The sequence below is a fragment of the Falco peregrinus genome, chromosome 5, assembly GCF_023634155.1.
Source record: "Falco peregrinus isolate bFalPer1 chromosome 5, bFalPer1.pri, whole genome shotgun sequence".
NCBI lineage: Eukaryota > Metazoa > Chordata > Aves > Falconiformes > Falconidae > Falco > Falco peregrinus.
In genome coordinates, this window is record NC_073725.1 from 96977716 (window position 1) to 96991607 (window position 13892).

The following is a 13892-nucleotide window of genomic DNA, read 5'->3' on the forward strand; positions in this document are numbered from 1 at the left end:
GGTCCATGTTGTGGAGTAATACTGAATTGTCAGGCCTAACTGACATTTATAGTGCATTTTGCATTTCTACAGTGTCTTTCATCTCTGAAACTTTAAATATTGGTAGTAAGAGAAGTCAAAGTACTTAATTTAAAAAGGATATGAAGGTGAAAATCAGTTTTTTTTATAGACTGAGATCTTCCTTGCATTTTTGCAAGTAAAACCACTTGTCATAACTAGATGAGAGTACAGGGCAAGAACTCTTTGGGTCAGGATATTTTTTATTCTTTGCCCGTGATAGCACGCTTACTTAAGTAACTGCATTTTGGATGCATCCAACAAGAAACTCTTGTTATTTGTGTATTTGAACTTGTGAAAGCTATTGACAAGCACTGACAAACAAACAAAAAAACCCAAGGCTAGTTCTTCTACACATGCACACCTCATTTTCCTGGGAGTTTGAGCTTCCAAGCACAGGCTCATATGATACTTTGGGAAATGTTGTAGATAAATTGAGCCACTAAACTCAGAAAAAGACAGAGCATGTAAAAGGAAGTATTTAAATATGCAGAGAGGACATACCATGTAGTCTGTATGCCGTGCCTTGAGCTGTAGCTATACTACTGGATTGCAGCTATAGAAAATTTTGCTTAGCAATGGTCAACCCATTTTTCTGTCAATGACTAAATTACATTTAAAGTAGTTATGAGATTTTGTTTATACCAGTTTTCTTCAAGGAAATAAACACCCTTGAATAAGTACTTCCAGCTTGCCTAACAGCTACTGCCAAGAAGATAAAACACTAATAACTCTTGTCTGTAGAGTAGCTATCTTAGCTAAGTGTGTTAAATGCCCCTAAGTAAATCATCACTAGCCAAATCATCTTCCATCTAGGCAATTCTATTAGTCCTAGAATTTATGAGGAAGAAACGCTCACATTGGAAGGAAAAGTGAATGGGACTAAAGAATTGTTGAAGAATTTTTCTGTAAGGCCAAAAAACCGCAATGAAGAAAAAGGACAATTTTGGCTGAAAGCCCATCTGGGTTACAGACTGAAGGGAAGAGGGCATATAGAAAGAAGAAAACAAAAAATCAATACGTAAGAAATAGATGAAAGAACAAAGAGCTGAGAAGATTTCCCTCCCACTGTTTTTGAATGGATTTCAGAATACTTGAAAATTCAAAAGGATTCTAATGCTTTGTCAGTATTCAAAGAGTAAAAGGAAATATGCAGTAGAATGAATAGTGTACAGAAAATTTATATGGGAGAAAGCATAATCCAGTGGAGTAGGAAATACATCCATATTTGTCCAGACTAAGGACAATATGAATTTACTTGTTCAAGACGAACACACAGAAATCCTTAATAAAAATACTAGCTCATAATGCATGAAATATTGACATTGTTAATGCTGAGGCGGATCAGTGTCACAGTTCTGCTTTTGGGTAGGTAACAGGATGGGCAGGTACTTTCTAACTTGTTGGTGAGCGTCTTTTTTAGTCAACAATATCTACTAGGATTAAACTTTTTTTTTTTCTTTCCTTTTTTAATTCTAATCCTGGGTAGTTTAGAGTCCTAACAAGCTGGCTAATAGATCTCTGGTCAGTTGTAATTAAAAATGTGTTTCAGAATACTTGTGGTACTCTGGAAGAGCACTAGTATTGTGACAGCTTAGGGAGGGTAGGCACCGTGGTCTAGATACGCAAGGGCAGCTGAGGCTGATCTCAATCCTGTGTGAGTAACTGTGAAGCTGATCTGATATCCAATTAGCAAGGAATTCCTGGACTACAGATCACAAGAATTTATGTGGCTTTCTGAAAAGAGATTTGCCAGACACAACTGATTTCATTTGCCAAGGAGTTTTCAAGACTAATAGAGATTCTTGGTTTAACACACGTAAGCCCAGGTTTTCCAAGTTACCTTGGAAGACAATGTTTAATTTATTCAGCTAAAGATTTGGTTACTAAATACATTTGAGGATTTAAGTCTTATTTTTGTAAGCTATTTAATCTTGAACCATATGCCATTGTGTGCAGTGCTCAGTGTCAGTTACCTAGCATACCTCAAAAACACAGCAGTAGGACGTGGTAGTCAAATGGCACGTATCTACTGGGATTTCACAGTGCTTAGCTCTACACCTGACACTCTGCAACGTTTTCAGCAGTGACCTGAAAGCAAATATAGAATCTCTCCTGACAAAAACGTGTATGGGTTTCATCTGGTGGGGCAAAAAAGTAATTAATGATGAGCCCAAGGCAGTCACGTGGCATAGTCCTGCTCACAGGAAGTGGAACCTGTTTGAAATAACTGCGTTAATAAAGACAAATGCATTGTGGTGCGAAACTGAAGAAGTTCAATCAGCTCAGTTTATCAGGCAGAAGATTGAAAAGTTACTGGGTTGCAGCACATTTAATACCTTCACAGGGAGAAAATGATGATTGCTAACAGGTGCTGTAATGTAGGAGAAGAAATCACAACAGAAGAGGTGGGAAGAGGAAGAAAACTAAGGCTGTGTGTTTCATGCTGAGATTATTTTACTGTCAGAAAAAAATGACAATGGTAGAAGTGTCTTTCTTCACCTTTTCCATGTTGGCTTGGAAAACACTGTGTAGCCCAACGTGACTGGGGGAACAACACAGTGAACTGCATGAGACAAGATGAGATGATGTATTGACACCTTCTGGCTTTACTCTTTGTGAACCTACTGTTTCCATGCAGTCACATTATCTAGGGAGCAATGTCGGCAGAAGATGTATTTCTGGCAGGGTTTCTGGCTGGTTTCCAGCAAATCATTTGGCTAATGTCAAACTAAAGCAGTCTCCTTTCCTTTCATGAGAGTGTTTGTGTATGAGAGTGATATAGCTGCTCTCATTTCTTAGAAAAGTCATCTGCTGAACCTGCTCCAAGAGTGCCTCAATCTGAAGAGAAGAGGAAGCCTTTATACCCTCCAGTGAGTCACACCATTTCAGGAATGATAGGTAAAGAGCTGTAGCTATGAAGATGAGCCTAAGGCTCTGATGGAGAGTTTTAATCGACTAGTCTCGGGGGTGTGTTTGACACAAACAGCTACAGCTAGTTAGGACATATAGATCAGCAGAGTGGACATTACAACTACAGAGAAATTGGACATTAAATGGATGTAAGAATTAGTGGATTGTTACAGCAACGAATTGAGGATTTGCTGGAAGCTAATGGAATGAGATCTGTATTAAGTGTTTCAAAGTGTTGCCATTACTCTGAGGAGAGATATCTGCACAGAATAGAAATCAGTCAACAGAAGGGTAGGAGTCACTTTCTATGAAAGTGTCTAAACAAGAGGTGAATAGAAGGTGAAATAAGCAGTCTATTGTAGACCTTGTGGATCTTGTTTGAGTTACAGATTCATTCAGCGATGTTTCCCATTCACATCCGTGCTTGCTTGTTTTAATAGAAGATGGTACTGCTGGAGATGATGGGCCAGTTCCACACGGATCAGGAAGTTGCATGAACACCAGTGGCCAAGAATGCTGTGTGAACCCACACCTGTGCTGCACTTTTGGCCAGTCAACTAGTGCCTTTTTTTTTTTTTTAATTAGTTATTAGAAGCAGTTTCATGCAGGTTGTATAGATAAATAAAAACTACCATGTTTGGTGCATTTTCTGTGGTCTAAAAAAATACTGCACCCAAACCAATATGAAAAAGGTTGGATCTAAATAGTTATCAGGGTAACCGAGGCACAAGGAATTCTAGGTGTCTTCAGGAGACAGGTGAGTGAGGTGGTTTTCAAGGTCTGAAGTTGAACTTAGGGTTTTAGTGTAGCACTAAATATAGGAAAGCATGTTCACATGTCAGAGTGCAGGCAAAGTTTCAGTATGTCACTGCATCCACACTCACGACAGGACTGTGCAGAGCTGTGGGGTGGTGTGCCAGGCCTCCCAGGAGGACTCGCTGACTTTGAAGCAGAGCTCTGAAGATACAGCTAGCTTGCTACCTGAACCTCCTGCTTGCTTAGGGACCTCTGTGCATGCCCTCAGTCTTCTTGAATCTGACTGTCTAGACTTACTTGTGTTTACCTGAAATAAATGTAGTATAGAAATTGAAACAAGTTTAGAAAACAGCAGAGAGAAAACAGATAAAATAGATGACTGGAAGGTATGCCTGGTGTGGAAATGATCCCTCGCCTCCTAGGAAGTGCGGTCAAGTTTCACCCGTTTTTGTCAACAATCAATCAGCATCAATGCAAATGATCTAAGATCCAAATTACTGGTGAAAGGAATCTTGCATTTATTTTATAATTTTATGGGGCTGAAATAGTAGTTTATAAAAGACAAACTGGTGTTTCGAAAGTATATTTGTCAGAGTGCTTTTCACGTAGGCTTAGAGTGAAAGTGCAAAACAAAAGTAATTGAATGAACATTTCAGCAATATCCTAATGTCAGCTTGCCTGCTTGTCACCCTAATTTGAAGGTTGCAGGAGTACGAATCTACCTTGAAATTAAAAAGAAAGTGCTTTACAAGAAGTAGACTAAATTATTTTTGTTTCTTTCTTTGGGATGTGGTATCTTTTAAAGCAAGCAATTTAATATTTTGTGCACATAGTAGCATAATACAGACTAACTAAATCAGTATTTTAAGTCATATTTTATTTTGAAATGCAATTTTGATTGTGTAAGATTGTGAACTGATACATTTATTAATAATTTTCTGGGATTTGATGAATCCCATGAACAATGCAAAACAGAAATGCAGGCAGATGATTGCAGCTGTTTGTGGGAAAGTGTATCTGTTGTTAACAGCAGCATTATAAAGTTACTACATTTGTAAAAATAACAAGCGTGATCTTATTAATGGAAATTGGCTTGAGGGTAGACAATCAATAAATTTGCACAGTTAAGGTGTACTACTGTAGTCTTCCAATACATACTGCAAAACAGGCAGTGTAACTGCAAGTAGCTTTTTAGTTAATAATCTAATGCTTTCCAGCGGTTTTCACATTCTTATCTGCATTATTTGCTGACAGATCTCACATGCTTACATCTCTGTGCAATTCTATTTTCTCACTCAGTGAAGGGAGAAACTGGCATTTCTTCGTCCAGTCTTGCATATGCATATCTAGGTTAAACAAGAAGCCTTCGTTTCCTTCTGCCTTATAGCAGGTACTTGACTGAAGCATGTAAATGAAGGAGGCAAGTCATCTTTTGTAGTCAGTGGAGACAGAAAGGCACTTCCAGAGGCCAATTCAAATGTTGGAGTCAGTCTCTGGTGGTGCTTGCCTGTCTTCACCATTTGCATATGACATTTACCCTTCTGTGTGCTGGTGAAGTTTTCTAGCCACGTTTTTAGCTCAAACACAGTGTGATTAGCCATTAAGCCAGTAGCTGTCAGTTCTGCCTTTTGATATCAAACAATTGAACATTGCACAGACAACCTCCCTATTAAACCAAACAGTAATAATAATAAAAAAGATTTAATTCCGTTTCTCTTTTCTGTTTCTTTTTGTAGCTTCCATTGTTCTACAGAAGTGGTGGTGTCATATGAACCCCTGTTTGGATGGAGAGGATTGTAAAGTACTACCAGACTATTCAGGTTGGTCTTGCAGCAGTGGAAATAAAGTCAAAACCACAAAGGCAAGTACAGAGATCGCCTATATTTAAAGGTGTCAGTCTGCTGATAGCACTTGCTTATTATGTTGTGTCTGCGGGTGTGAGCACCAGTACTGGACTCCTTAATGTTTTGGAAAGCAGTGATTAGTGCAATTGTTCTCAGAGAGGGAGATGTTGGGTCAGAACTGCCCCTTCACTGCTGGCCTGGTTAAGTTATTGTGTGCTGAAGTTCAGACTGTAGAAGGCCCTGCTTCAGTCTTTCGTGAGCAAAGAAACTATTCCTTTGTAACCAGTGCTAGCTGGACAATCATCTTCCAGGATCAGTTCTTCAATTTTCAGGCTGAGTACATGGATCCAAGGTCTATCGGTGTCACCTAAAGTTCCTGTGCTACTGGAAAGCCCTTTCAGCTTTGGAAAGCAGTAGTCTGTCTTGGGAATTGTTGAGAATCTGCATTGACGTCAGTGGGAACTGTGGGACATAGCACCACTGGAAATCAGGCTGGTTCAGCTCATTTCTGATTACAGGCCATCCTGTAGATGGCCTATTTTTTTTAAAAAAAACTTTGCTATACCATCATATTTCTTAATTAATAGCCAGCAGAGAAAATACCATGTCCTCCGTCTGCTTAACAATCTAAATTGAGTTCAGTGCATTGAAGTTCAACAAGTCATGGCAAACTGCATATCTAAATATATCACAGAACAGAAGTCTTTGGCAGGCAATAGCAAGGAAAGACATATGCTTAGCTTTTCCCTTTACAGCCTCTTCTAGCTGTAAATGGATGTTGTTGATTAGGTTACAGTCTGAGTCAATACGCAAATACTGACACCAAATGTTTAATAATGGTTGTTCTAAGGAATGAAAACTGTGCCAATTTCTGGACGAGGGAGAAAAAATAGGATGGTTTGGGCAGCTGTGGTGTAATATTAGTAGTCTGAAGCCCAAATACAGACATTGCACGGTGGCAGGCTTGCTGGAAAAATCTGACCAAACCAATGAGTCTGAAAAACCCTATTTCTGTTTTTAAGATCAAAGGAATTATTGCAAGTAGATGTAATTTGTCAAGTGCTAAAGATGTAGTCTATAGTGTGCCTAGGTGCTGCTCTTCTCCTGTGATGGACATTACACCTGAAAGCTGACCTGCACACTCTAGAATCAGTATGGGTAACTGGCAGTCAGTTATTGCAAGATATAGATTATACTCAGCCTTTAAATTTCTTCACAGACACTGACTTTTAACTACGCGTGTGTAGATAAGGGGTAGCACTGTAGCATTACACGGAAGGGTAAGACTGGCAAAGTAGGAGTTCTAGGTGTTGAATAAGACATCTTCATCTCTTTGCATACCAGAAGAGAGCTAGCAATTTATACCAAAAGAACCTTATTGGAAAAGAATAAGCCAGGGTTAAATATCGTTGATCCCTTCAATAGATACCACAGGGATGAAGGGTAGAAGAAAGAACTTTATGTTGGAATTGATGACTGAAAGCCTGAGGCATCAAGGCCTCATTCATGCAGGTGCCTCTTCTTTCGTATGAACAGTGGCTTTTTAGTTCATTGAAGTCAACTGATCACATCAGCCATATAGCTTGTGTGCATGACTTGCTCTTAAACAGTGAAAGGAGACAGCCTGAGTCAGTGGGAGTTTGCTAATAGATGGGCAAATTCGGCATGGACGATTTATTTTATCATCCATGACAAATATTGTAACCAGCAAACTACAGAATATGGTAATGCATTTTGATGAGTTTAGTGTTGTCTTTATAAAGCTAAGGTGGGACAAATCATCCTGCCTACATTTAGACCTGTGCAAATTCATCAACTCCAGTGAGTTTGTGTGGGTCTAACAGAAGGCAGGGTGTAGCAGTGTGAGTGCAAATGTTGTTTCATTAAATTCTTCCACTGCTTTGCTGCAATGTGGACTAATGCATTTCACACTGGTTTTTGTCACCATAGTTTTCTTTGAGGGGCATTTAATTGAAAGGATAAGCAAACAACTGGCACTTGTGCTTATATGTGATTTGTTCTACTGTATTACTGACATGAGAACTGTTAATTTTCATTACATGATTTTGTTTTTGTTTTGCTGTGCTGTATTGTTTTAGATTTTTGATTTGAGCACCTTAAGGTAGGACTGTATTTTCTTGTGTATGTGGTCAGCAACAACATAAGGGAGATCCTGATTCTGATAGGGTCTTGGGTACTGCAACAATATAAATTTATATATGAATAAAGAACTTAATGGTTAAACATTACATTGAAATGACACGAGAGTCCTAACCTTTAACTAGTGATTGGCCATGTTAAAGGAGGGAATAGGCAGACTTCATTAAAGAACAGATCCCTTAAAAAGGTGTCTCAGTTCTTCCCCTTTTAATTATTCTTTGTTAGAAAGTCTTTCATTGTTTGCTATATGTGTTTTATCCATGCTTTTAAATAGAAGGGTTACCTGTGTGTTAGTAAGTGAACCCTGAAGTTGCTTTTGGAGGCTTAAATTTAAGAGCTGTATCCTCAATAGTAGTAATGTTTCTAAAAGCTGAGGACCTGCCATGATATCACCAAGTTATTGTACTCCTGTAGTTAGCTTTTAGTATTGCACCTCTTGAGAATTAGTCTAAAATCATGAAGTTTGTCTTCTTCATTGGTCCAAGTAGGAAAGGACATGATTTGTCCAACGTTTTGTGTGTGACATTCATTGTGCCCAGCTGCAGGCATGTTTCCCCCCAAACTGAGCTATTTAGGATTCTCCAAAGTCACGTGGGGAGAAATGGCTGATCTCACAGCAAGGCTGTGCCCGTCCACAGGAAGGTTCCCACTTCTTTCCCTCTTCCATACCTTAAGGAAGCCCTGGATGACAAACTTACATGTAGGTGCCTGCTTGCTAGACAGCAAAAGCTGTGCTACAGAATCTGTTCTGGCATCCATATTCCCTCTGCAGGTATTTTGCCTGTCGTGTGTGGTTTTCTCTGTTTACCAAGATAGAGTTGTTGCACAAATATAATGAGTGATGGTAACTCCAGATTCTCCACAGAAGCTTGTGGCACAGGCAATATTAATCCTGAAGGAAAATAGAATGGAGAGAAAATTTCCCATGTTAGAGGGAACTATGTATGAGATAACTTGTTTTGAAAATGAACTGAAGATTTGTACAAACTCGGCTCAATCAACAAGATACGCATTTAGTGTGTTATTAAAAGTTTACACAAAGAGGACTGTATGAACTGTCAGACCAGTAGTCCAAACGATACAGCAGCCTGTGTGCCTCAGTGCTGGGATACTTAAATCAGAAATATACAGCAAAACCTCTGTGGACAATTATAGAAAATGTACGCATAAGTGATATTCTTCCAATTTAATAGTTGGTTTATGTCTAAAACATAAGAGTTGAGATCATTCCGTATTAACTTTTTTTCTGTTATGTACCAAAGACAACCTCACTACCATTTAAATTTCTAAATTAATTTTTGAAGCTTTCTAAGACCCTGGGATCAGTGCTAGTTGGGACAATGACTTCCACAGGTTAATCATACACTGAAAGAGGAAGTGCCTTTTAATCAGTTTTAAGTCCTCTACCTTTTCATTTTGTGAAACTATTAGAGTAACTTGAGGTATATGAAGCACAGGAGACTTCTTATGCTACTTAGCGTTTAGATGAAAGGTTTGTAGCTGAGTGGGACAGTTAACGTGAAAAGCTGGGGAGCTTGTATCTTACATCAGTTACTTCAGGGAAGGAAATAAAAACTTCTCTGTGCTGAGTGTCTGTTTAGTTTTGTAACACATCTAGACACCACAGAGCAGAGCTGACAAAGCTTTCCTCCTTGCAGGCTGCCTATTCTCATCCATTTCGAGGATGGGAAATCTGACCTGACTCCTCCTCACTGTGCAGCCAAAACCAGTGGGTTTTGTGCACTGTGTGTGCATTAAGGCTTGGGATGTATGTGCAATACATGAGTGTGCATGTGGTGTTAAGGGGAAGAGACTGTGGGGTCCGGTGAGAGAAGTGTCATCTGGGAGTGGCTTCTGCTGCAAGATGAATTCATCCTGTCTGCAGACCATGTTCTGTCTGATCCTAGTTCCCTCGCACAAGACGGATCGACGGGAATGGGTAGCATTAAGCACGAACAGTGTTTTGAGATGCAGGTCATACACTTGTGCTGTAGGCGTTGGTGTTGTAAATGATGCTAAGCAAAATAAAGTAGAAGGAGATTTCCATGGGATGTTGGTGGCAACTTTAATCATGAACAACCATTTTTAATCTGCAAATCTGCCTTATACTATTGAATAACAGTGTAATTAACATTTACATATGGATTTTGTTTCTCTGCAAGCTATATAGGTATGGCTGGGGCAAGTTCATTCGTGACGTAGTCGTACAGTTTCTTCACAGCAACAAAGCATGTGTTATTTATCATCCTTGTTTGATTGATTCTGTGTAGGTAACTCTCTCCTCTTCTTTTATAGGTAACACGGTAGCAACAAATAAACCTGTGGGTCACTACTGGAACAATGACACGTGCAACTGTTGCTTGGCTGTTACACAGAGACCCTTTTTTTGTCATGATGTTACTGACTTAATTCTTTGAACTTGCAAAATTAGTCAGCAAAAAGGACAATACTTCTCCTTTCAACTGTGGCTGCAGTTCCTGAACCTGAATTTTGCTATACAGAATGGTACATTTTAATTTCACGAGAAAAAGGAAGGAGATGTGGTTCTACCTGAAATGCACCTTGGATTCCCAAAGATCTGTCACCTGGCAGAAATTTGTGCAAGCATATACCTGAACTTCTGCAGTGCATTAATGATAAGACTGTCTTAATGATACTAAGATATGTAAAAATGTTTTAAATGAGTTTAGATCATGAATGTAACCTAGGGGGTCATAGAAAGAAAATTAGAACCAATACAGATGATCTTAAAGGTCTTTTTGAACCTAAATGATTCTATAATTCTATGGATTTCTCTGAGGTACTTCTCACATACAGTACAGCATAAAAATACAAAGCTGATCCCAGTGCTAAGTGAGGTGACAGGACAGTGTTAGTAAATTATGTCTTAGCGTATTTTCAACAGTGATTTAGTAACTATCAAGGCTGTATGAAGGTGAAAAGATGGAACTTATAAATCAGTAGCAATTATTGTAGGGCATACTTTGGTTGTAGCTGTGCAATTATATTTTTTTCCTTAGATAGTTCTAGATAGTTTAACTTTTATGTTCATAAGTGATGGCAGGAAAGCATGAGGAAGAGACAAAATCTGAAAGTAGACATAGTTTTTCTTGTCCTAAAATAAATCCATTCTCTAGGGGAATAGCAAAGTATACATATTCCTTGCCTCTTTGAATCTAGATACGGAAAAGAATTTAGCCATTAGCTAGAAATACTCATTCAGATGCCTCAAAAAACGGAGAGCATGCTTGTACTGCATAAGGAAAGCTTACTGGAAGAAGAGTAATTTGTTTGGAGTTTCATAGCCTTGGTTATATCCTAATAGGTAACATACTTAAAATTCATAAGAAAAATTCTAGATAAAAATGAATCCTCAGTTGCAATTAGTTCTTGTTTAGAAAGATTATAATAATTAAATGTCCAGATCCTTGACAGTCTGAATTTCCAAGTGGTTACATTTTGTGACACATAATTGTTCCATATTATTGTAGATGCATTTCATACTGTTTTTCTTATTTGCCTGTTGCAGTTTTTTGTCATCAGTCTGCATAAATAGAACAGTAAGCAGAAGTGAAGCTGTAGCAAGTCTGTTCCCCATTACATCATTTTTTGACTTAAGATGCGTTGAAGCAGACTAAAATGCAATGATGCAGATGGCTATCATACAGATGAACTGCTGCTGACCCAGCTACTGAATTCATTGTTATGCTTTATGTAAATATTAGGGTAACAATGTACATCTAATTTTTATAGAGACAGAAAAGCCCCCCCCCCAAGAAAAAAAAAAAAAAAAAAAAAAGTGTGTTGTACTCATTTAGGTCATTGCGCATAAGCTTTCTAGTTTGTGGGAAAGATACTGTCAGCAGTGTGAAGCTGTTCAGAGTAATAATTGTTAGTTTTTGGTTTGCTGGAGTGAGTGGGAGTATTCAGCCAGGTAATTCCATTGAAGTCAGTGGTGGGAAGATCTGGCCCTCTGTTTTTTGGTTTTGATTTCTCTGGTTTAGTTCACTTTCAATTATGTATTTGATTACAGCCGGGATCATAGTGGTCATTGTACTCGGTGATAAGTAAACTAGAGATTTTCTGCTCTGTGCTTGGACAGCTGAACAGTTAATAGACTCTTCTTGCCCTAATGAGCTCTACATTCCTAATACTTTTCCATTGTTTTGATTTTCTGATTAAATTTTAAAATTACCTTTACTATTTCTACTGTTTCTGTGCATATGTATTCAACAGTGTCATCAGTGAAGATCATTTTTATTTACTATTTGTAAAATGTTAACCCATAACTGGTATTTATTTATTTATCTACTTAGGTAAGTGCTCTACAAAGGCATAGTAAAAACCATTGCTGAAGGTGTTTGAAGTGGACAAACAAGTTTAGAGAAAAAAATATTATCTTTGTGTTTTTTTGAAGATAAATACAAAGAAAATAAGTTACTTGCCAGTGGTCATACACTGGATTTGTGGTGGAATTGAGAACAGAACCAATACTACGTATGTCTGACTAAGCCTTTCTCATTTAAAGCATGTAACATACTCACCCAAAAGGGGTACAGTGTGTTGCTTGTCTTGCAATAGCCACCTGGAAGGTGCTTTTGCTGCCACTGAACAAGGGGGAAACTCCAACGTAGATTTGCTAGCATGGGATTATGAAATACAGCCCAAATGAATGACTTGCCTTCCTAGATCCTCAGCCCATGACAGAGATTTTCCTAAAGCAGCTTTGTTCCAGAGGTTCTTGGGTTGATTTACAGGTTTTTTTCTGACTCATTGCACAAATGCTGTAATATATGCCTGTCTCTTTTTGGAGGATTGCTGCTTCTTCTAATGCAGTTGTCTGGCATCTGACACCAGCATTGTCCTTCTCTTGAGCGATAGCAAAATTAAAGTCTTTGCCAGCAGCTCTGTTGGTAGAAGAGATCAGTGTCCCAGACTCTTGTGTGTTCTCTATGTAAATGACTTAGTTCATGTTTATCTACTTGTTCTAAAAGAGCGGGTTGTGTAAGCAGCATACTTGCAATCATTTAGAAACCTCAGTTTGCATCCCACTGTTAAGCTTCTGTGGGACTAAAACCCATGGGTTATCATGTCCAGGCTTTTGTTTGGGCAGGCACTGTCTCCTAGTCTGGTGCAGAAAGTAATCATTTTAATCTTAAAATGGTTATGTTTTCTCCTACAATTTCTTACATAGATTTTTGCAGACAATCACTTCTCTGATAAAATATTATTCTAAAATCCAAGCCAAACTGATTAATGTCCTGATTATATCTATACCTTACCTAGCTGTATTCTTTTCTCCCCTCTGATGTATATTCCTTTACCCAGGTGACATTTCAGGAGGCATAAAATAACGATGGCCTCTTCATATCTTTTTTTTTTTTTTTTTCTCTGCCTATCTTTGTAGCCCTCTTTGCACCCCTTGCAATTTAGGTGAATCTTTTTTTGAACAAGGACTGCCAGAATTATGGACTTTATTTGACATCTGCTGTTGCCAGTTTTCTAGTGTCATTACACTTCTCCATCTTTGCTGCAAATACTTCACGTTCTACAGCCTGTGTTGCTTTTGCCTTTTTCATAGCTGCATCACACTGGCAAGTCACAGTCAGCAAGTGTTTGACTAATATTCTAGGCTTGCTTTTTTCAGCTCACATCTCCTTGCTGATAGCGTGTGTTCTTACTGATTCTGCCTTGAGAGTGGTTTGTGCTGCTGAATGTCACCCACTGTTACTCCCCGAGGCTGAGGTGCTGCTTGCTCCTGGTGCTGAGGTTTTCTGTGTGCCTCTGTGCAAGGCCATGCATGGTTGAACGCTACCGAGACTGAGTGGTGAGGAACTCTACCCTATCTCATTTTGAACACAAAGTGCCATTGTTCACTCTTTAGCCATTTCCTTACCACCATCCTTATCTTCTCCAATTAGATAAGGAAGTATCTGTGGTATCAAAATAAATGCTTTATATATAGATTAAACTAGATACCTGGAATTTTCTTTATCTAGAAAATAATCACAATAGAAATCCCTGCAAGGGTTCTCTTGTATCTTACAACTCTGTTAAATTCATATAGATTTTATTCCATTTTCCATTTACCTCTAAGTCTGTTATCTTCAAGGATTTGTGTTAGAATTTGTACCTAAAGAGAGTGAATAGAATTTTTACATT

General features: G+C 38.5%; 1 protein-coding gene across 9 annotated transcripts in view; it reads left to right on the plus strand.

Moving 5' to 3' along the window:
• The window catches only part of TAFA4 (TAFA chemokine like family member 4), a 93804-nt gene extending 81871 nt beyond the window's left edge, over positions 1-11933 (plus strand). For 8 of the 9 annotated variants that reach the window (XM_027793165.2, XM_027793139.2, XM_005230032.4 and 5 more), the window contains 2 exons: positions 5463-5546; positions 10026-11933. In XM_027793165.2, the coding sequence (XP_027648966.1) occupies positions 5463-5546; positions 10026-10147 (206 nt within the window). In that variant the 3' untranslated portion in view covers positions 10148-11933. Of the gene's footprint in view, positions 1-5462; positions 5588-10025 lie in introns of all 9 variants that reach the window. The other variant, XM_027793132.2, reaches the window with a different exon arrangement.
• Positions 11934-13892: the final 1959 nt, after the last annotated feature.